Genomic DNA, 23,805 nt, shown 5'->3' with positions numbered 1-23,805 from the left:
CTGTTCTGCTTTCCACCCAGCTCCCTGTTAATGTGCCTGAGAAATCAGTGCAGGTTGGGTCTCTGTGACCCATATAGGAGACTTGGAAAAAGCTCTTGGCAGCTGGCTTTGGCCTAGCCTAGCCAGGGCTGTTGTGGCCACCTGGAGAGTGAACCAACAGATGAAAAAAGGTTCTCTTTTCCTTCCTCTCTCTCTCATGTTTTTCCCCTCTCTTTCTCTTTGCCTTTCAACTAAATTTTAAAAATCTTTTTAAAAAGTGAGTTATTTTTGAAAAACTTATGTTTCTTTGCTTTCATTTTTCTATTTACAGTTAAAAGAAAAGATGAAGGAACAGTCTTGGAACATCCTGTTCGTAGAATGTGGACGTGGTATTAGCATGTTTCGGACCGAAAAGACTCGAGATCTAGTTATAAGAGGAATTCCAGAGAACTTAAGAGGAGAGCTCTGGATGATTTTTTCGGGTATTATGTTCACTCTCTTTATTCATTTAGCAGACATTAAGTATGGTTTTTCTAATAGTTATACACTATGCTAAAGTCAAAGAATTATGAGCCTGGCTAGGATAAAGTCTTTCCCTTGATGAGTTCAAATTACAGAGAAAGTTGAGTAGTTGCATGTACTGACCTGTATTTGCACACATCCAGTTTCTTAGCAGATACTGTGTCTAATTGTAGGCAAAGTTTCTGCCCTTAGAAACTTAGAAAGAAATTAGGGGCTAAAAAAATTTCTCATGACAGTCATATTCTGTTGGATAACATTAGCAGCTTAACATTATAGATTCTAGCAGGAAGCCATTCTTTTTTTTTTTTTTTTTTTGGTGTGTGTGCGCTCAGACTATCACTTGGGTATAAATCTGGATTTTGAAGTCTTCAGGTACATATGCAAAAAGTAGCATCATGATATTCCTCTTCTTTGGTATGGTAATACAGTCATATTCACAGGTGCTGTTAATGACATGGCAACTAATCCTGGTTATTATGGTGAAATGGTGGCACAGTCCCTAGGGACCTGCAACTTGGCTACTGAAGAAATTGAGCGTGATTTACGTCGCTCCCTGCCTGAACACCCAGCATTTCAGAGTGATACTGGCATATCTGCTCTAAGGCGGGTACTCACTGCTTATGCATATAGGAATCCCAAAATTGGATACTGCCAGGTATGACTTTTAGTACAAGCCCAGTTTTGTGCATGTTCCAAGGATAAAATCAGGTCAAATCTAGCTCTATTCATTTGGAAGTTATAATTGTAACGACAGAGATTTAGCTGAGAATAACAGTAGATATTGTTAATGTAAACAGAATGGTAGTGAGACTACCTTGCAGAATTGAGATTTTGTGAATTATTAGTTTTCATTCAACAAATGCTTATTTAATTCATGCAGTATAAAAGATAATATGCTACGTGCTGAAAGCCATGTAAAATATATTGGATAAGAATGTATATATGAACTGCTCTGGTAGGTGTTAAATCATGTTTATTAGGAAATCAAAAAACAAGTGAGATAAACCACTAGAGAAATTTAAGAAAAAGCTCTGTAAGGATTTATAGGCATAGCAATTAATTGAACCTCAAAGAAACAGAGAAAGTTTCATGGAAAAGGTAGCATTTGTAAGCCTTGAAAATTGGTCAGTTTGGCATATAAAAAGATTAAAGATCATTCTTTGTGAAGAGATCAGTGTAAACAAACAAGTAGAAGCAAATGTGGGATGCTTATGGGCTGTCATCAATAAATTAAATAGAAGTACATAGTAAATGTACTATGGAAATATAACTCTTGTGCCATAAAATTTAAAGATTTGATTTGTTTGAAAGGAAGAGTGACATATAGGGAGAGACAGAGATCTTTCATCCGCTGTTTCACTCCCCAAGTGACTGTAATGGCTGGGGCTGTTCCAGGCCAAAGCCAGGATTTTAAAATTCTGGGTCTCCCATGTAGGTGTCAAGAACTCCTGTGCTGGCGACGCTGTCAGGGAGCTGGATCAAAAGTGGAGCAGTTTTAGTACCAGCCCCACAAACTTCACCTTTGAATGATATTTAAAAATCTTTTAAAAAATAATTTATTTGTAAGTCAGTTATAAAGCGAAAGAGTGAGAGAAAGATCTGCCATGCGCTAGTTCTCTCCCTAGATGGCCGTAACAGCCAAGGCTGGGGCAGGCCAAAGCAAGGAGACAAAAGCTGCTTAAAAGTCTCCCACATGGGAAAGACAGGCACCAAAACACTTAGGCCATCCTCCACTGCTTTCCCTAGGCCGATAGCAGGGAGCTGGATCTTGGTGGAGTCTGAGAAGGAGCTTCTGGCTCTTATCTTCAGACCGACTCAACTACTGCGAACCATCAGATGAAAGGTCTCAATGTTTCCCTCTCTGTAACTCTGGCATTCAAATAAATAAATATTTCATAAATTTGGGGGTTTAGTTCTGGATTCCAAGTTCTGTTCCAGTTAGCTATATCCCTGTTCTTATGTCAATACCACAATGTCTTGATGACTGACTGCATTTGTGTAGTAAGTTTCGGAGTAAGAAATGTAAGTTAACATTTTTTTTCTGAGATTTTTTTAGACTCTCTTGAATCTTTAGCATTTCCCTATTAATTTTAGGATCCGTTTGCCAATTTCTTAGAGTTGAGATTTTGATAGTATATATGTATCAACTTGAGTATTGCAAACTAAAAATATGAAGTCTTCTAATTTGTGAAGACGAAATATCTTTCCTTACCTTTTATTTGGTTCTTTAATTTTGTTTTTTGAAGGATGTTTGAGCGTTTTCAATGTATAAATCTTGCAATTACTTTATTACATTATTTCCTAATATTATAGTAAATTGGATTTTTTTTTTTTTTACATTTTGTTTTTGGTTGCTGCTTGTGGATAGATGTGCAGTTGATTTTTGTGTAAGTCAATCTTGCTGTACCCTTGCTTGTATGCTGGTTTTAGTAACTGTTCAATAAATTCCTTAGGATTTTCAACATATAAAATAATGGAATCTAGGGCTGGCATAATGGCAGAGTGTATTAAGCCACTGCCTGTAATGCCAGCATCCCATAAGGGCACAGGTTTGTGTCCTGGCTGCTCTACTTCTGATCCAGCTGCCTGCTAATGTGCCTGGAAAAGCGGCAGAAAATGGTTCAAGTCCTTGGGCCCCTGTACCCCTATGGGAGACCAGAGGGAACTCCGGCTCTTCACCTAAGCTCTTGGCTTCAGTCTGGCCCATCCATGGTCATTAAGGGCTGTGTGAGCAGTAAGCTAGATGTATCTTTTTCTCTGCCTCCCTTTCAAGTAAATAATACATCTTTTACAAAATCAGTGATGGAATCTTAATGTGATACTTTTACTACTTCTATTCCAATCTGAATGCCTTTACCTCCTTTTTTCCTGTGATTGACCTTGCTAATATCTTCAGTACAGTGTTAAATAGAAGTGGTGGGAATGTGGAGATATATATTCCTGTGTGGTTATGTATCTCTATCAAATTGAGAAAGTTTCCTTGTTTTCCTAGCTTGTTGAGTGTTTTCATCATGAAAGAATATTGAGTTTTACCAGATTATCTTTCTGGGTCCACAGAGATGGTTTTCACCCTTCATTAAAATGGTATCTTACCTTGATTTGTTTTCATATATTGAACCCCTCTCAAATTCTTAGGATAAATCCTACATGGTCTTAATGTATAATCCTTCTTATGTGTTACTAGTTTGATTTCATATTTTTTGAATATTTTTACATTTATATTAGTAAACTATAGATATTTAGTTTTCTTGCAATGCACTTGTCTAATTTTGGTGTAAATGTTTCTTAGAATGAGTTGGGTAGTGTTTCATCTGCTTCTAATTTTGAAAAGTTTATGAAGTATTGCTGTTAATTCTTTAAATGTTTCACAGAATTTGCCAGTAAAGCCATCTGTTCTTAGAGTTTTCTTTGTGAGGAGTGTTTTTACTACTAATTCAAGCTCTACATGTTATATGGTTATTCTGATTTTTCTGTTTTCTTCCAGAGTTAGTCTCACTCATTTGTATTTTTTTAGAAACTGGTCTAATTTATCAAGGATATGTTTTAAAAAGATTTATTTATTTTTATTACAAAGTCAGATATGTAGAAAGGAGAGGCAGAGAGGAAGATCTTCCGCTGAATCACTCCCCAAGTGACTACAATGGCTGGTGCTGAGCTGATCTGAAGCCAGAAACCAGGAGCTTCTTCCGGGTCTCCCACACAGGTGCAGGGTCCCAAGACTTTGGGCCATGCTCTAATGCTTTCCCAGGCCACAAGCAGGGAACTGGATGGGAAGCAGGGATGCCAGGACCTGAACTGGCACTCATATGGGATCCCAGCACATGCAAGGCGAGAACTTTAGCTGCTAAGTCCTATCTGAATTATTTAATTTGTTAGCATGAAATTAATTTCTCATCATATTCCCTTACAATACTTTTTTATTTCTGTAAGGTTGGTAGTAATATCCTTGCTTTCCTGGTTTTAATAATCTGAGCCTTTCCCCCGCTTACTTGCATTTGGCTTATTTTTATCTTTTAATTAGGCTGTCTGAAGGTGTTTTAATTTTTATTTATCTTTTTAAGAACCAACTTTTGGGTTTATCTTTTTCCTATTATTTCTATTCATTGTTACTTTTTTAATTTAAGATTTATTTATTTGAAAGTTACAGTCTAGAGAGGGAAAGACAGAGGCACCTTTCATTTGCTGTTTCACTCCCTCAGATGGCTGCAGTGACCAGCACTGGGCCTGGCCAAAGCCATGATCCAGGAACTCCACCTGAGTCTTCCATATGAGTACAGGGCACCCAGTACTTGGACCATCTTTGTCTTTTTTCCATGTGATTAGCAGGGAGTTTTATTGGAAGTGGAGCAGTAATGACAGGAACTGGTACCATTATGGGATGCTGGTGTGTGTCAGGAGGTGGCTTTACCCTCCTCGCCACAGACTCCCTTTCTATCACTTTTTGCTTTTACATGGCTTCAGGATTAGCCAGAGGTGAGAGTTTATGCTTTTGCTTTTTTTTTTTTTTTTTTTGCTGTTGTTTTTTAATTTTCTTCCTCAATGTGTGTACAGCTATGAGTGTACATAAAGTAATATGCATATACATGGCCTTTTGGTTCCTGGAAATGTATCAGAGGCTTTCAACCTCCCTGCCTTCTCTCTCCATCTTTTATTGGCCTATTGTTTTTGCCCGGTTATTACCTACTGCATCATATCTGCATATTTAGCATGTATCTTACTATTTTCCATGAACACACCCTGTGGGAAAGGGCATTTCCTATTGGATTTGCTCTGAGTCAGGCCAAATAAAGGCTGCTTGTGACTAATGTCTTCCAGAGGACCACCAGACAGACCACATAATGGCAGTTCTGTGGGAAGGGGCCTTTGAAGGATCTCCAACTCCATTATTGGGTTCTGGTTTTCACTATGATTACTGGGTGCTGGTTTTTAAGGCCATGATGAAGCTGGGCAGAGAAAGGTGGATGGAGAAAGGACAAGTTAAAATGCCACAGAGCTCACCATTTTAACTGAAATTCATTTTTCTTTTTTAAAAAATTATGTTATTTATTTGAAAGAGTTACAGAGAGGGACAAATACAAAGAGAGAGAGAGAGAGATTTCCTCCATCTGCTGATTCACTTCCCAAGCAACCAAAACAGTTATAGGTGGACCCATCTGAAGCCAACAGTCAGAAGCTTCTTTCAGATCTCCCACATGTGTGCAGGGGACCAAGAACTTGGACCATCTTCCTCTGCTTTCCTAGGTACAATAGCAGGCAGCTAGATTGAAAGTGGTTCTAATGGGTGGGTTCTAACTGGTGCCCATATGGAATGCCAGTGTCACAGGCAGTGGCTTTACCTGCTATGTAATAGCACAGGTCCCAGTCATTTTCCTAAATGCCACTAGAAATGTTTGGTTAATTTCTGAAGTTCTGAGACTAATTGAGTCTGATGATTTTTGCCAGCATTCTAAGGAGGAAAACGTTTTTGGAAACCTTTCTTCTGCCATTTTTACTATGTCCCCTCTCCCTTTGTGGCTCTTTCCATAACCAGTAACACCCTTAGAACTACATTTGAGGGGCCGATGTTGTGACATAGTGCATTAAGTGGCACTGGCATTCCAAATGGGTACCAATTTGAGTCCTGGCTGCTCTACTTCTGATCCAGCTGCCTGTTAGTACACCTGAGAAAGCAGTGGAGGATGGCCCAAGTGCTTGAGCTTCTGCATTCATGTGGTAAACTTGGAGGAAACTCTTGGCTCCTGGCTTTGGCCTTGGCCAGCTCTGTCCCTTACAGCCATTTGGGGAGTGAATCAGTGGATGGAAGACCTTTCTGTCTCTGTCTCTTCCCTCTCTATTTGTGACTCTGCCTTTCAACTAAATAAAAATTTTAAAATGTTTAAAAGTGTGTTTAAAGTCAAACACTGTTAAATATGGTAAATATTGACATACGTAATGTACAAGTCTATCAGAAAGATTAAAAATGAGCAATTATATGAAAACGTTAGTCATAGAATATGAAATTCAGATTGATTTGATTTATAATCATTTATTGTAAGTTTTATGGAGAACTAGAAGGCAGGAATTTGAAGACTCCAAACACAAAGAAATGATAAATATATAAGAAGATGAAAAATGCCAATTATCTGAATTTGAGGATTACATATTATGAACATGTTGGCTTATCGCAATACCCCATAAATATGTACTATTGTTATATATCCATTAAGAAGAAAAATAACTGTTTCTTGGCTTTTTGGCTAAGATCAAATATAGAAGAAGAAAAATAAGGTTCAATCTCAAAGAAATTAAGCAAAGAGATAACACTTTCACTATCAAATCAGTAAAGATGATTGTAATTATTACACTTTTCAGTGTTTGTACAGATGCTGTAAAGTAGGCATTCAGCCACTGCTGTCTAGAAATATAAATTTGTCCAGTTATTCTGGAGTATAAATTAGTGATATTATCAATTCTTTAAAAGAATGATATTCTTTGACCAAGTAATTTCATATCTTAGTATCTATCCTGAGGAAAAAAAACCACAGAGATGAAAACTTATATACAAAGAAATCCTTTGTGTCATAATATACTAAAAATTTGAAATCAACCTAAATAGCTACAGTACAAAAATGATTAAATTATATCCAATGTGCATTATTGTATAAGCATTATAATATTATTTTAGAAACATATTTGTAAGAATGGGACATGTACAATAATTACTCATTTAAAAAGTAAAGATTTGCAATATATGGTGATGGAGTAATGGAGACTACCATATCCAGATATGAAGACACAATTCAACATTCGTCCCTACTTCCAAATAAAAGACTCCCAGTGAAAGTGTTGGACATATCTAAACAATGGGATGATGGACTGTCTGACATTGTCTGTACCAGCAATTTCAGGGCACACTTAAATAGCAGACTGGTGGAATTGTAACTCTTTATGAAGGAATGTACTGTTGTGACAATATGGGGAAAATCATATAGGGGTATGAAATGGGGGAGGAGGGCAAATCCCAGCCTATATAAAATTGTACCATATAATGGATCCCATATGGGTGTTGGTTTTAGTCCTGGTGGACCCGCTTCCCATCCAGCTCCCTGCTTGTACCCTAGGAAAGCAGTAGAGGACGGCCCAAAGCCTTGGGAACGTGCACCTGTGTCGGAGACCCAAAAGAGGCTCCTGGCTCCTGGCTTTGGATTGGCATAGCTCTGGCTGTTGCAGCCGCTTGGGGAGTGAATCGACGGATGAAATATCTTCTTTGTTTCTCCTCCTCTGTATATCTGACTTTCTAATAAAAATAAATAAATCTTTTAAAAATAAGATTTGGTATGCATTGAGTTGCAAATTTTAACAGGAGGTAAAGCAAGGAAAATACAGAAAAGTAAATCAACTTGCTGACAGTGGTCATCTCTAGGTAGGTAGGATACAGGTACATTTGTATGCAAGAAAGAATAGAAGAAGCAGAAAGTTAGGATGACAGTTGGCCTAGGGAAGAAAAAACAGATCTAAAGGAAGTTCAGAAGAAGAAACTTCAAAATATAAAAAGAAACTGGATGAAGATTTTTTTAAAGATGTATTTATTTTAAAGGAAAAGTTACAGAGACAGGTTTTCCATATGTTGGTTTATTCTTCAAATGTCTGCAAGGGCTAGGACTGGGTTATGCTGGGACCGGGAATCAGGAACTTCATCCAGATCTTCCATGTGCGATGGCAGAAACTCAAGGACATGGACTATCTTCCACTGTTTTCCCGGGCACATTAGCAGGATGCTGGATGGGAAGTGAAGCAGCAGGGACATGAACTGATGCCCATGTGAAATACAGGCATTGCAGGTGTTGGCTTTATCTTCTATGCCAAAATGCTGGTCCCTTAGTGATTGTTGTGACTGTCAAAAACTATTGTGTTTGAAGAAGAAAGGTAATTACTATCTGAGCAATATTTATTTTTGTATCTTTTCTATGAATTTTAGGCTATGAACATTTTGACTTCAGTGCTACTTCTATATGCAAAAGAGGAAGAAGCTTTTTGGCTTCTGGTTGCTATATGTGAACGAATGTTGCCTGATTATTTCAATCGTCGAATCATTGGTAAAAATAGCAAATTTATATGTATTCTTATGTGCTTATGCACACACACATATATATTTCCAACTACATATTTCTTAACAATTCCATATCTCTTATCTGTCCAAATATTAAAGAATAAATTAAGTTCTGAAATGTACAGGATACAATGTCAAAATATTCAATAAATATTTCTAAATGTTAATAAATAATTTGTACTGAATTTATGGTTGAGAAGAATTTGCTTTTTTGAAACTTAAAATAGATTTTAAAATTTTTGCTTATTTTATTTAAAAGGTAGGGAGACACAGACAGAAAGACCTCCCATTGCTGGTTCACTCTCCAACTGCCCACAATAGCTAGTGCCAAAGCCAAGAGTCTGAAATTCGATATAGGCTTTCCATATGAGTGGCAGGGACCCATGTGTTTGAGTACGTTGTCTCCCAAGGTACATATTAACAGGAAGCTTGAATTAGGAGTGAAGCCAGGATTGAACTCAGGCACTCCGATATGCATTGCACACATCCTAAGGGATGTCTTAACAGCTATAGTAAATCCTTTCCCCTGTTGCTGTTTAAATCAAAGAGCCTGATCCGTTTCTTAATAAAATGGAAACGTTAAATTGCCGTTCACTGTAAGGCCAAAATAATGGTGATCTGTAGCATTCAGAATGAGGAATTTATACCGGTTTCTTCCTGGAAAGAGGATCTTAAATAGCCTAAAATGCCACATGTATGTAAATTTATATACCATATATATGTACATACATATGCAAACTTCAAAAGCATCATTGTCCTATGTTGTTAATTGTGTAGTATTTTCTTCACTTATTAAATATTTAAAGATTGTTATACCCTGTCTTAGAATTTACAAATGGGGGCCAGTGTTGTGGCGCTTCAGGTTAAGCCACCACCTGTGGTGCTGGTATCCTGTATGAGAGCTGGTTCCATGAGGCCTAGCTTGAGTTCCAGACCCCTTATTTCAGTGTGGACCAGCTTGGATGTTGTGACCATCTGGGGAGTGAACCCATGGATGGAACATCCCTATTCCCCCTCCCTGTGTGTGTGTGTGTGTGTGTGTGTGTGTGTGTGTGTGTTTCCCTCTCAGTCAATCTGCCTTTCAAATTAAATCTAAAAGCAACAACAACAAGCAAAACAAAAATGAACAAAAAAACAAAACAAAAAAAACAAAACTTGCAAATGGCCTATTATTTGTACCCGTGTAAGGTTTCAGTATTATGGCTAGCCCATTGACTGCACCATCTTTCCTTATACTCATTCATGTTCTTATGTTCTAATAGTAAATTCTTTCAAACTGAGAACATTTCATTAGTTAGTATATCTTCTATAATATCTAGTATAAGTCTCTGCATATAATTCTCAATAAATAATTTTTTCAAATGAATTTGACTTGCATTTCTCCTGTGTTTTTGGATATGTAAGTGTATTAGCAGATGAAATATAGAAATGTAAAATGCAGAAAAACATTGAAGGACTTCGTAATTTAAGGAAAAGTGTGAAATATATCAGCATGCCAGCAGGAGTGGAAAGGCATTGAAAAAATATCCCTTTGAAAGGTATCATCATAAAAGTTATTTTGATATTTTCCAGGTGCTCTGGTGGATCAGGCAGTGTTTGAAGAACTTATCAGGGACCACCTTCCTCAGCTGACAGAACACATGAATGATATGGCATTCTTTTCCTCAGTTTCTCTTTCTTGGTTCCTCACACTATTTATTAGTGTGCTGCCTATTGAGAGTGCAGTAAATGTGGTGGACTGTTTCTTCTATGATGGAATAAAGGCCATTTTACAACTGGGATTGGCAGTACTTGACTATAATTTAGACAAGTTATTGGCATGTAAAGATGATGCTGAAGCTGTGACAGCTTTAAACAGGTATTGTAAGAACCATGATGTTTAAATCTATAGAAGAATCTGAAAATCTGGACTATTTACTTCCTTATTTTTGATGAGGAAACTGGGCACTAGAAACTTCCATTCTCCCTCCCCACCCTCCCCCCTAAGGGTCCCAAAGCTGGTTGGATGAAAGAGTTAGGCCTAAAATCACCCTCTGTCTCCAAGTAGAGTATAACAGTAGATCACTTTGAAGTGAATCATTTATTTTCACCTTTACACTAATATTTTTGATTCAATTTGCTGTGACATTCATAGTGCCAGTTTGGGCTGTGAAATGTCTCCCTATATAAAAGTAATTTAAGGGAAGAAAGGGTAGTGGATAATGGTTAAATATCCAGGAGAGGGGCTTTTTCTTGTTTCCATGCAGTTTTAGCTGAATAGGGTGAACTTTACTTCCCTAGTGGTTTTTATGTAACATTATTTTATATTGAAGTGCATATGTGTGTTTTTTATGTGCAGGCATTGAATGCATGTTTGCATATGTTGAGTGAATCAATGTTTAAATGGGCAAACCATTAAAATGCTGTATTAAATCCTTCTAGGTGCAGAGAACAATATAAATATCTCACTCTGACCTTCAGAATTTTGTGATATGGCCAAAATGTATCTCTGTTCACTTCTCACGCAATGCCTCTACATATTGTTTCTCCCATTTGTACTATCTATGTGGTATTTAATGAGTACTTTATGAAGCAATTTGCTTCCTTCATATCTATGCCCTTCTCTTTCCCCTGCCAATGATTTGTTCACCACTCTGTTCTCTCCATCTGTGTTCTAATTCCCAGCCAGCTTCAAATTCTTATTTGTAAGACCTTCCCATGTCTGCTCAGCGGAAATTTAACCTCTGACTATCTAGAGAGAAAGTAGCTGTCATTTTTTCTCTGTTTTAATAATTTTAGTTGTACTAACTCACGTCTTATTGTCACTTTTGGCTAGGTTCTTTGAGAATGTCATTAACAAGGATAGTCCATTGCCTTCAAATGTTCAACAGGGTTCAAATGTGAGTGATGAGAAAGGCAGTCATATTAGAGTGGATATTACAGATTTGATTAGAGAGTCCAATGAGGTAAGTTTTTTCATCTTGTATATTTATATAGCATATTTGAAATGATCAATACTACAGTTACAATTCCATTGGTATATTAAGAATAAGATAAAATGCAACTAAAGATATAATTTAAAATTAAATTTCACTTTTAAAGAATGAGTTCTGTGACCTATTCCTGGACTGCATGTTCTCTGTCTCAATTTGCTTTCCATTGAATGCAACTCAATTTATTTTATTTCACAAATGATAATCCTTTGTAATTATTTATCACTGTGTAAAAAAAATCAGCTGTTCTTTTTAGAGGTTATGAATTTTTCCAGTGTTCCTGTACTCAGTGTAGACATAGAATAGACGGAACTCTTTCTGTTGAATATATGCAGAAATTGAAACATGGGCAGTGAAAATCTGCAAAATAACTAAGCAAGCCACAAAAATATTTTAGAAACAGAACTGAGGCCTTAGAACTGAGCCTGATGCAATTTAATTGTAAGAGGATGTTTTTTGTGATGAATGAATATTCACTGGAACCATGTTTCTTGCAGAAATATGGTAGTGTTCGCTATGAGGATATACATAGCATGCGCTGTCGAAATAGGCTGTATGTGATACAGACTCTAGAAGAAACAACAAAGCAGAATGTTGTAAGTATCCACACAGTGGAGAAAAACCAGTTGAAGTAACATTTTATGCTTTAACTTCCTTTAAAAATGATTATTCTGTATGAATAAGTTGAAAAGGACCCAAATTTTGACTTAGATCATCATCTTAAGGACTTACTGCACTTGTTTGAAAGGCAAACTTACAGAGAGGGAGAAGCAGAGGAGATCTTCCATCCACTAGTTTACTCCTCAGATAGCTAGGCTAGGTTCAAAGCCAGAAGACAGGTCTTCTGCATGGGTGGCAGGAGCCCAAGTAGTTGGGCCATCTTCCTGTGCCATTATTAGGGAGCTGAATTGGAAGCAAAACCATCCGGGATCAAAACCAGCACCCATATGGGATACCAGTTTTTCAGGCAGTACCTTAACTTGCTGTACCATCATATTGGCCACTTGAGTTAGATTCTTGCCAAGGTTCAGCTTATTAAAATTGTTTTGAGAGGAAACTAGTTATTCTTCTTTTTGGATTGAATCACACTGTGTTCTCCAGCATGTTTTGTGTTATTTGATCTTAAACATCACCATAGTCTAATACTGGTTGCTATGAGGTAGGCATTTAAGCATACCATAACTGGGATGTAATACACCTATAAGAGCAGCTGAATTACATAGTAATCAGTGTTGGCAATAAATATCATTATCCTTCAATAACTGAGGTAATGTGCAAAGAGTAAAAACAGTGTGCTTCTAGCACTTGCCTTTTTAAATATTTGGATGACTTCCTGAGAAGCTGATAATTGCCTTTAACAAATGGGATTAATATTTTGTGGTCAAAAGGGGAGAGTTTTATTTTGCTGTTTATGTCCTTTGTGTTGTTTGAGCTTTAAGAAGGTGCATGTGTTATTTTTGTAAGCCTGCTTGCTGAAAGGCCATGTCCTCAGAAATTCATCTCTAGGTTGATTAATAACTGCTGAACAGTCCAGGATTACATTTCAATTAAATGGTTCAGAGATGCTGCTGTAAAACAGCACAGGACCCCCTTGTTTTAGTCCTTTATGTTAAAAATAATAAAGCAGTGTATGCTTCCAGCCTTACAGAATTGTGAGAAGTAAAGGTTCACCTTTGCAGGAGTGGCCATCCCAAAATGATTTGTCATGTAATAGTCTTTTTTTCAGACATACATCTTTGTTCTGTGTATTTGCACACATAAATGCATATGTATATATATGGAGGGGAGAATGTTGTTTTTAAAATGAGATCATATCAGTCACTTTGTTCTGAAACTTTTTTTAACTCAGAGATATAGGCAGAGTATCAGTTCAGAGAAAAATCTACCTCATTGCTCTTATGTACTGAATATTGCACTATAGTATAGATATGCCATAGTTTATTGATGTACACTTCTTACATATCCATTATTGTATTCTTAGAAAGGATAGTTTTTTTGTCTTAGATATGTATTCTTTGTAAGGGTGTCTCTGTAAGGTCTATTCCAAGAAGTAGGAACTGGGTTAAAGGGTATTTCCATGTAAATATGACAAGCCCTGCCAACATATCCCCTGAAAAATGTGTTCCAAATACAATCCCACTAGCAGTGAGAATTTTTCCCCACACTCTGACTAACCAGATACTAAAGTCTTTAATTTGTGCCAGTATTATTGCTAAAAAATAAAATTTCATTTTAAGTTTCATTTCACTGATCGTTTAAGCTTATTAGCCTTTTTCATTTCTTCTCTTAATTTTGTGTTCGTAGCTCTCACCGTCTTTTCTTGTGTTTGTTCTTTGTCTTACTGATTCATAGGAATTCTTTGAATATGTAGTGGTATTAATTTATTGTCAGTTTTGTTTATGGACTGATATCAAATCCCTGTTTTTTTTCATTTTATTAGTAATATAATTCAGAGTACACATGTTATAGATTTTATGTAGTTATTTTTTCCATTGTTTTTCTTACATAATGTCTGGGTGTAATGTCAAAATTAGCATGGGCTTCCCTATTTAAAATTATGTTATGAAAATATTTTATTATATTGATTATAGTACCAAGATTGATCTTTAAAAAAAAAAAACTTATTTATTTGAAAGGCAGAGTGACAGAGAGAAGAGATCTGCTGCAGATAACTGTAGCAGTCGGAACTGCCAAGAGCTTTCTCCTAGTCTCACACATGGGTGAGGGGCTCAAACACCTGAGGCCTCCTCCACTGCTTTCTCAGGCCATAAGTAGGGGGCTGAAATGGCAGTGAAGCAGCTAGGACTTGAACCACGCCTATATGGGATGATGGTGCTGTTATCCACTATGCCACAGCATGGACCCCCTAATAATACATTTTTTAAATTGTTTAAATTTGGGGGCCAGAATTTTGGTGCATTGGGTTAAGCCTCTGCCTGCAATGCAGGCATCCCATATAGGAGCATGTGTTCAAATTCAGGCTGCTGTATTTATGATAAAGCTTCCTGCTAATGTTCCTGGGAAGGCAAAAGGAAATGATTCAAGTGCTTGTGCCCTACCACCAATGTGGGAGACCAGGATAGAGTTCCTGGTTCCTGGCTTCAGCCTCACTCAGGTCTGGCTGTTATGGCCATCTGGGGAGTGAACCAACAAATAGAAGACCTCTCTTTCTCTCTCTTTTTCCCTCTTCTCTCTCTCTCTAGCTCTCTTAGTTGCTATGCCTTCAAATAGATAAATAAATCTGTTAAAATGTCTAAATCTTTAATATACCTAGAGTATATTTTTTGTTGTGCAATATAGGATACTAGTATGATTTTTTCCCAGCTGAGATCACACATTGTCTGACAACCAGGTATCAAATACTCCATCACTACTGAATGCCGCTCTACTTTTTTTTTCATAGGCTACATTCCTATGTACCCACATGCATTTATTTCCAGACTTTTTTGTTACTGAAACAAATATGACGTTGTTTTAATTATTGTAGTTTATTTGCCACTTTAAAATCTAATAAGGCTTTCAAAGTTCCGTTTTTTGGATATCCATTTAAATGACCCATATTTCTGAATGCATTAGTGGTTTTCATGATGTGAATCTTACTCATTTCTTACTGGACTTAGTCTACTCTGGTGTACTTGATAATTGTGCTATTAATGTGAACAAAATCTCTTTGTTTTTTTAGATTTTCTTATTGTTTATTTCTGTGTATGTATAGGCCATTCATTTAAGTATATTGCTTTTAGGTGGCTATAATACTGACTTATTATTTCAATTTTCCATTGACTTTTTCAAATTTTCTGTTTAAGTATGTCAGTTTTAGCCTTTCAAAATATTTCGGTCTCTTTTTTTTAGTGTATAACTGCTTTGAGTAGGATTGTCAGTGATGTATTAAAGAATAACAATAGTAACAAATTTCCTTATCTTATTCCTGTATTTAATAGGAATGCTTTTAGTATTTTATTGCTGTTGACTTCTAAAGTATGCCCTGTATCAAATTAAGAGCATTTTATTTAGTTTAAACTTTAAAACTTTTTAAAAATGAAGATTGATGGTCAGCAGACATTGTGGGATGACCATTTCCCATATAGAAGACTGTTTTGAGTCCTGGTTAATTTTCTTGTGGTCCACCTAATGCATCCTGGGAGGTAGAAGGAAGATGGTGGCTGTAGTGTTTGGGCTCCTGCCATGCATGTGGGAGATCCTGGAAGCCTGCTCCAGCACTGGCTTACTCTTTCATACCTTCATTTATTATACTTTGCTAATATTTACTAAATTTTATTGAAGAATATGTAATATTAGACTTTCATTGCATTCTTGAAAAGAATTTCATTTTGTTATGACATATCATTTGTTGCACATTGTGCCTTGATATGTTGCTATACAGTTTAGCTGGGTTCTTTACATCTGTGTTGAAGTAACACTGGTTTAAAGTTTACTTCACATGTGTGCACTAACCAGAGTGCATTTTTTTCATAAAATAAATTTTATGAGTTTTGGAAAAGGCTTAGATGACGTAGGAATCACTGGTTATCTTAACACTTGAGAAAATAAGTCAGTAGAACTATGTGGGTCTAACAGTCTGTTGGTAGGATGCAAAACTTTAGTCATGTTTCAATTGTGTCAATTCAAATTGTCTTTCTCATCCAAGTGAATGGTGGTTACATATATTTTCATCCAAGACTATTTGTATAGATTTTCAAATATATTGGTTTAGATCTTATGGAATTCAATCCACAGATATTTAATGGTGCCTACAGTGTGCTGGGTACTCATAGTAACCTCCATATACATGCTTATGTTATCCTTCCATTTTCAGTGATGTTTATTTATACTTTATTTCATCACACCTGTCAGAAATCTGTCTACTTTATTCATTTTTCCCTATTGTTTTGGGGCTTTTGGTTAACTGGCTGCTAGCATATAAAAATAGTTCAACACATATCCATGGTATAAAGTGATCAAGCCAGAGATGAGCCTTTCTGTTTCCCTGGTTTTTTTCTTTGTGTTTGGAGCCTACTACCTCCCCTTTCCTAGCTTTTAAAACTTTTTTTTAAAAGTTGTATTTATTTGAAAGAGAGGAGGGAGACAAGCAGATCTTCCATCTGCTGGTTCACTCCCAAACTGGCCACAATGGCTGGTGTTGGGCCAGGCCAAAGACAGGAGCCAGAAATTCTATCTGAGTCTCCCATGTGAGTGACAGGGGTCCAGACACTTAAGCCATCATCTGCTGCTTTCTCTGGCCACTAGCTGGGAGCTGGATGCAAAGTGGAGCTGCCCTCTCTGCCAAAATGCTCTCCCCCGACTTCTGGTTTTTGACACAGTATATATATAATGCATTGGTTTGAACTATAGTCTCCTCCACAGTGCTGTACAACACAAAGAATTATTTCTTCCATCTGCTTGTATTTTGGTACCTATTAATTGGCCTCCCTCTGTCTTCCTTCCTCCTACCTTTACCAGCCTCAAGTGACCACAATTCTAAGTTCAGATTGATATATACATATTTGACCATGCACTTGCAGTTAAATAACTCTGAAGTTTACTTATTGAGTCTATTCGGATTTCTTGAAGTTCCATCTCATTCTAGCTTTTATCTTCAATCTCGCTTTTAAATTTCCTAAATACTGTACTGATTATACTTAGCGCTCATTATTAATGGGACAGGATAAATTGAAGCATATTACTTGGATTGTGATGTGGGTGTTTTTTTTTTTTTTGGCATAGAAAGAGAGTATACATCTCGTGATACCTTTGAAGTGTTTAACGACAGCTTCACAAGACAAGTTGGCCGATTGTTCACGTAGCAAGAAAGGAATATATGGAATGAGAATTGGAATAGTGTTGCTTATATTTATAGACATTAAGCAGCTGTCCCCCAGCAATAATTTCTGGGCATGAAGAGATGAATGTCCAAGTGCATATCAGAGTAGAAATGAACTGTGGCCTATGCAGAATTTTTTTAAAGGGCAATTTTTGTGCAATTAGCTTTATTGCTCCTTTAAACACCTCAAAGAAAAATATGTTCTGCTGGCAGGGAAAGAGTCTTAAGTGGATTCGGAGAGTATTTCTATACTGAAGTGTTAACATTCTAAATTGTTTTTAATCTTCTTTAGTTGCGTGTTGTATCACAAGATGTGAAAATGAGCCTTCATGAATTGGATGAACTTTATGTCATCTTTAAGGTACTGTTTTTCTTTAAATAAAGAATAATTCTCTTTAACCAGAATTATATCACAACTACTCTTAATATTTTAATATCTATTTTTACCAGTCATGTTGAAATGAAAAGAAAAAAAACTTGAAATTTCTTTGCTTGCCTTAATGACTTTCCTTTTTTTTTTTAATTTGTGTTTAATAGAAAGAACTGTTTTTGTCTTGCTACTGGCATTTGAATTGCCAAGTATTGAAGCAACATGACCCCAGTCTGCCATATTTGGAGCAGTATCAGATTGACTGCCAGCAGTTCAGAGTGTTGTATCACCTGTTGAGTCCTTGGGCTCATTCTGCAAACAGAGACTCCCTGGCATTATGGACGTTCAGATTGTTGGATGAAAACTCTGACTGCCTCATAAACTTCAAAGAATTCTCCTCTGCAATTGGTAGGATGATGGGCAGCTTTCACTTAAATTAATTTTTAAAAATATTTGATTTTTAATTAGAAGGCAGGATCACAGAGAAAAGGAGGTACAGAGATTCTTCCATCTGCTGATTCATTCCCCAAAATGGCCACAATGGCTGTAGCTGATCTGATCCAAAGCCAGGAGCCTGAATCTTCTTCCAGAAATCCCATGTGGGTATAGGAGCACAAGGACTTGAGCCATCCTCAGAGCTGCTTTCCTGGGCCCTAATTAGGGAGCTGGATTGGAAGTGAAGCAGCCAGGATACCCATAGGGATGCTAGCACTTCAGGCAGAGGCTTAGCTTACTATGCTTCAGTGTCTGTGCCAATGTCCAATTTGTTTAAACAAACAAACAAACATACACATAGAAATATTTAGTACTGCTTCTTGCCGATTTATTCAGATTATATCACACTGAGCTGTGTTATGTCCAGCTATAATGACAACTGGACCCTTTTCTCTGTTTATTGCTAAATCTAAGTCTATTCCTCTCTTTGCCAATCCTCTCAGAAAGCAAGCTGTTAAATGTGGATATTTTAAGTGGTTAACGTGAAGGGAAAGCATGGCTCAATTTTGCTATACTCAGGGTGTATGCATGCTATGAGAAAGTTTACTTCTCAATGAAAACCCTACCATACAGCCCAGAAAAGTAGTAGAAAAATATCCCAACAAGTATATGGTACCTATTGGTTAGTCAGTGCTTTACGTGTGGATATTGTTCCTTTGCTTTTCTGGACGTTCCAGCATGCCTCCTTCTCAGAGACTGGCCCTTGAAGAACCGTTCTCCCCTCACGTGGGATGTAAGACCTCATTCAAAAGAAAAGGGAATTCTGAAATTGAGGGAAGGGAGAGAGGCAGGAGAGCATTTACTCTCCCCAATAAAGGGTGTTTTGCTTCTTTATACACTTGAAGGTGATATTCTGGCTGACCAGGTGGTTATTTAATTGTTAAGTCAAGCAAATCTTTTGCTTGATGTCCATGCATTAATGAATCTTTATTGCTGGAATTGTTTGTTCTTTGGGTGCCTGATTGTTTGCGATTGAATTTTATTGAACAGACATAATGTACAATGGAAGTTTCACTGAGAAGCTTAAGCTGCTTTTTAAGCTGCATATTCCTCCAGGTAAGCAATTAACAGTATTTAATGACACGTAGCAAGAGTTGGTTCTATTTTGACAAGTTAACTGTAGATATGATTCTAATAAAGTATGTAATTTTCAGTATGATGTAAAGCCATTGTTTCTGTGTGGCCCTGAAGTTATATTATATTACTTTTGCTGATTTAGATACAGTGAAATCTATGAAAAAGGTTTGCTGTAGCAGATGAGTCCACAGATTTCCTGCCAATCAATTTAATGAAAGTTTGTGTGCAGGAATTACATACCATTTGAATATTGGAATAATGTTCAGTTTGTGGTGTTCTTTCTGTTAGAGTAGAAATTAACATTATACAAACTCCCAAACTTATCAAACATTGCAAATTGTTTAACAAATAGGACCAAGCCAAGAGATATTAAACATTTGGAGAAGAAAGCAAAATCAAAACTATCATTTGTTGAGCATGCACTATGTGAAAACCTCTGCTTGACATGGTAGACCATATCCCTGAGAAATGATACCTTTCAGTATTAATGATAAGGAAACTGAGGGCCATAATGATTTAATTATTTGCTGAAACCCACATAACTAATAAATTGCAGAGCTGGAATTCAACATGAAGGCTGACTGCAAAGTGTGGGTTGCAAAAACAAAAAAACTCAAGGTGGGGGGATTTATTATATTTTTATTGGAAAGGCACATTTACAGAGAGAAGAGACAGAAAGAAAGATCTTCCATCCACTGGTTCATTCCCCAAATGACCACAATGGCTGGAGCTGAGCCAATCTGAAGCCAGGAGATTCTTCCGGGTCTCCCATGCGAGTGCAGGGTCCCAAGGCCTTGGGCCATTCTTGACTGCTTTCCCGGGCCACAAGCAGGGAGCTAGATGGGAAGTAGGGAGCTGGACACAAACTGGTATCCATACAGGACGATGATACTTGAGGTGGAGGATTTGACAGTTGAGCCAACACTCCAGCCCCTCAGGTTGCTTTGTATTCTACCACACTCTCAGATTTGCACACCACTCCATTTTCTTTAAGTTTTTCTCATCTACCTTAACAGGCTGCTTCTTGCTTTTACTAAACAGTCTCTTGGCTCCCAGCTGAAAGAATATTGCAAAAATACCATTTAGCTTGGATGGAGCAACTAAAAAAACAATCAGAACTGCATTATTTGTCTGAAACTACACCTAAGTCCCTTTTAAAGCATTCTCAGGATAGCCAGGAAGCATTGTCTTCTTTGAAAGACAGAGGTATAGATAGAGGGACACACATACACACGTCTTTCATCTGCTTCTATCCTCTAGATGGCCACAATGGACAGAGCTGGGTTAGATTGAAGCCAGGAGCCAGGAGCTTCATCTGAGTCTCCTACATGGGTGGCTGGGGGCCCAGCTACTTGCACCAACTTCCACTTCCTTCCCAAACCATTAGCAGGGAGCTGGATTGGAAGTGGAGCAGCTGGAACTTGAGCTGGCGTCTATATGGTGTGCCAGCACTGCAGGAAGAAGCTAAACTCTCTAATGAATTTATTTTTTTAAGTCAGGTTGCCGTTAACAGAGTTTAATATTGCCATTGGATACACTTTATGTAAAGGCAATAAAAAATAAGCCCTGGTACGGTAGCCTAGTGGCTAAAGTCCTCACCTTAAACACACCAGGATCACATATGGTTATCGGTTCTAATCCCGGTGGCCCTGCTTCCCATCCAGCTCCCTGCTTGTGGCCTGGAAAAGCAGTGGAGGATGGTTCAAAGCCTTGGGACCCTGCACCTGTGTGGGACACCCAGAAGAAGCTCTGGCTTTGGATCGGCTCAACTCTGGCCATTGTGGCCTCTTAGGGAGTGATCATCGGACGGAAGATCTTCCTCTATGTCTCTCCTCTCTCTGTATATCTGACTTTCCAATAAAAATGCATAAATTCTTAAGAAAATAAGAAAGCAATTATGTATCTGTTAAAACACAGGCAAAAAGCAAAGTAAAACACTCAAATTCATGTTTTCCTTGTTATCGAGGAAGCTAGTTAAGTGGCCAAGGGCATGTTTTCAGAGGTTTCCAAATGCCAACTTTTCTTATTTCAACTTGTAATGGCTCTGAGAAAACTACTAAATTAGCAGAATAACAAACTGCAAAGTGGTGACGTTCTTGTTATTTTCTTGATTGCAGAGTAGCACCACTTCCATATTTCTTTGCTTTCATTTTATATGGAACACACTGACCTAACCTCCTTTTCCCAGATTGACCTGCCAATCACAAACCCTATCTCCCATCCCTCATTGTTAGTAAATGTGATGTGATTATCTGTTTTCAGCTTATACTGAAGTGGAATCTAAGGACTCTTCAAAAGGAGATGAACTTTCCAAGGAAGAACTGCTTTATTTCAGTCAACTCCATGGTAAATACCTGTTTAAAAGTTTTACTGCTCTGATGACCATAGGCATCTTCCTGGCCTAGATATTCTTTTTTTCAAGATCTATTTATTTTTATTTGAAAGGCAAATGTACAGAGAGAAGGAGATACAGAGAGAAAGATCTTCTGTCTGCTGGTTTACTCTCCAAATGGCCACAACAGCCAGAACTGAGCCAATCTGAAGCCAGGAGCCTCTTTCAGTCTCCCACACAGGTGCAGGGTCCCAAGGCCTTGGGCCATCCTCAGTTGCTTTCCCAGGCCACAGGCAGGGAGCTGGGTAAGAAGCAGAGCAGCCAGGACATGAACCAGCACCCAGTTGGGATCCCAGCACTTGTAAGAGGGGGATTGGCCAATTGAACCATTATACCAGACCCTGGTCTAGGTATTCTTTACCCAACTACCACTAGTAAAGTTTGGGGTCATTATGCTTCTTTTGTTCAATCATAAATCAGTCCATAGATGTTTGAATGACTAACCAACCTGCATTTGGGAACTTTAATTCATGGAATGTATTATTTATTAAAGAATTTAAAAGAAAATATATTTTGCTTCTAGTTAAATGTTGCAGGAATTTCTAGAATGTTTTGAACCATTTTTATGCCTTGATAAAATACAATGAAGGCATAGAATCTTTGATGATTGAAGGTTATAAGTATTATTTAGAAAGTGGATACTTTTTAAAGGATGTATGTATTTTTATTGGAAAGTCAGATATACAGAGAGGAGGAAAGACAGAGAGGAAGATCTTCTGTCTATTGATTCACTCCCCAAGTGACTGCAATGGCTGGAGCTGAGCTGAGCTGATCTGAAGCCAGGAACCAGGAGCTTCTGCTGGGTCTCCCATGTGGGTGCAGGGTCCCAAGGCTTTGGGTTGTCCATGACTGCTTTCCCAGGTCACAAGCAGGGAGCTGAATGGGAAGCAGGGCTGCCGGGATTAGAACCGGTGCCCATTTGGGGTCCCAGTATGTTCAAGGCGAGGACTTTAGCCATTAGGCTACCTTGCCAGGCCAGACAGTGGATACTTTTTTTTGTTTTAATTTCGTTTTGTGATACAGTTTCATAGGCTCTTGGATTCCCCCAACCCCTCCCCATGCTCTCCCCCCATGTTGGATTCCTCCACATTGTTGCAGTAGTACAGTTCAAATCCAGTCATGATTCCTTCATTGCAATCATGTACCACGCAGAGTCCAGCATCTTATTGTCCAGATAAATTCAAGTTTCTTGGGGAGACTATCCCTGGTATGAAAGTAGACCTGGCAGAATATCATCCTGTCTAATAAATCATTATTGATATAAAAGGCAGAAATGAGTCTGGCCCCCAGATATAAATTGGTGGTGATGCCAGCTTATTTTTGTGTCCTTTGTATCATTTTTATGAGTATGAAATATCTTTTTTAAGGTTTATTTTTATGTGAAAGGCAGAGTTACAGAGAGGAGGAAGAGACAAAGAGAGAGGTATCTTCAATACAGTAGTTCACTTTCCAAATGGCCCCAATAGACTAAGCTGGAACAATCTGAAATCAGGAGCCTGGAGCTTCTTCTGGGTCTCCTATGTGCATGCAGCGACCCAAGGACTTGAGTCATCCTCCACTGCTTTCCCAGGCACAGTAGCAGGGACCTGGATCAAAAGTGGAGCAACTGGGACTTGAAGCAGCACCCGTATGGGATGCTAGCACCGCAGGTAAAGGCTTAACCTACTAGGCCACAACATCACCCCCAAGCATGGAATATCTTATAACAGGGATAAATACTGAATGATGTATGTTTGTGGTTACTGTATTTACTGGTTTTTGAGAAGTTTGAGAAGCGATTTGAGTCATCTAAGCAGGTCCCTGTATTTGATGCATAAGTGTGCTGAGGCCCAGAGAAAATGACTCGTGCAGGATTTCACGGTGAGTTATTTGCCACAATTAAGGCTTGTAGCTTCACCTTCTGATTTCCAGTATAATATGCAAAAGAATGCATTTGCTTGGAATAAAGTCAGAAAGAAAATACCACTCAGAAATAAGTAGTTAATATCTGGTATACTTTTTTTTTCTAGGATTTTTAATATATATTTTCCTCCAGTGGTCTTTTTTAAAAAGCTATTTTTAAAATTTTCCTTTTGTTTGGGAGGTAGA

The 23,805-nt window shown here is 37.7% G+C and overlaps 1 protein-coding gene across 1 annotated transcript in view; it reads left to right on the top strand.

Annotated features, from left to right (window-relative positions):
- Positions 1-23,805, top strand: part of TBC1D8B (TBC1 domain family member 8B) — a 70,304-nt gene that overhangs the window by 41,960 nt on the left and 4,539 nt on the right. The window contains exons 9-18 of the mRNA XM_040999816.1: positions 311-461; positions 942-1,156; positions 8,459-8,576; positions 10,163-10,448; positions 11,406-11,535; positions 12,060-12,158; positions 17,676-17,744; positions 17,921-18,161; positions 19,239-19,304; positions 21,588-21,671. Coding sequence (XP_040855750.1) covers positions 311-461; positions 942-1,156; positions 8,459-8,576; positions 10,163-10,448; positions 11,406-11,535; positions 12,060-12,158; positions 17,676-17,744; positions 17,921-18,161; positions 19,239-19,304; positions 21,588-21,671 — 1,459 coding nt within the window. The remainder of the gene's footprint in view (positions 1-310; positions 462-941; positions 1,157-8,458; positions 8,577-10,162; positions 10,449-11,405; positions 11,536-12,059; positions 12,159-17,675; positions 17,745-17,920; positions 18,162-19,238; positions 19,305-21,587; positions 21,672-23,805) is intronic.

The sequence above is a fragment of the Ochotona curzoniae genome, unplaced genomic scaffold (genome assembly GCF_017591425.1).
Source record: "Ochotona curzoniae isolate NIBS_2020 unplaced genomic scaffold, NIBS_Ocur_1.0 scaffold_1852, whole genome shotgun sequence".
Classification (NCBI taxonomy): Eukaryota; Metazoa; Chordata; class Mammalia; order Lagomorpha; family Ochotonidae; genus Ochotona; species Ochotona curzoniae.
The sequence above is the reverse complement of the archived record's forward strand: the minus strand, read 5'-3'. Positions and strand labels throughout refer to the sequence as shown.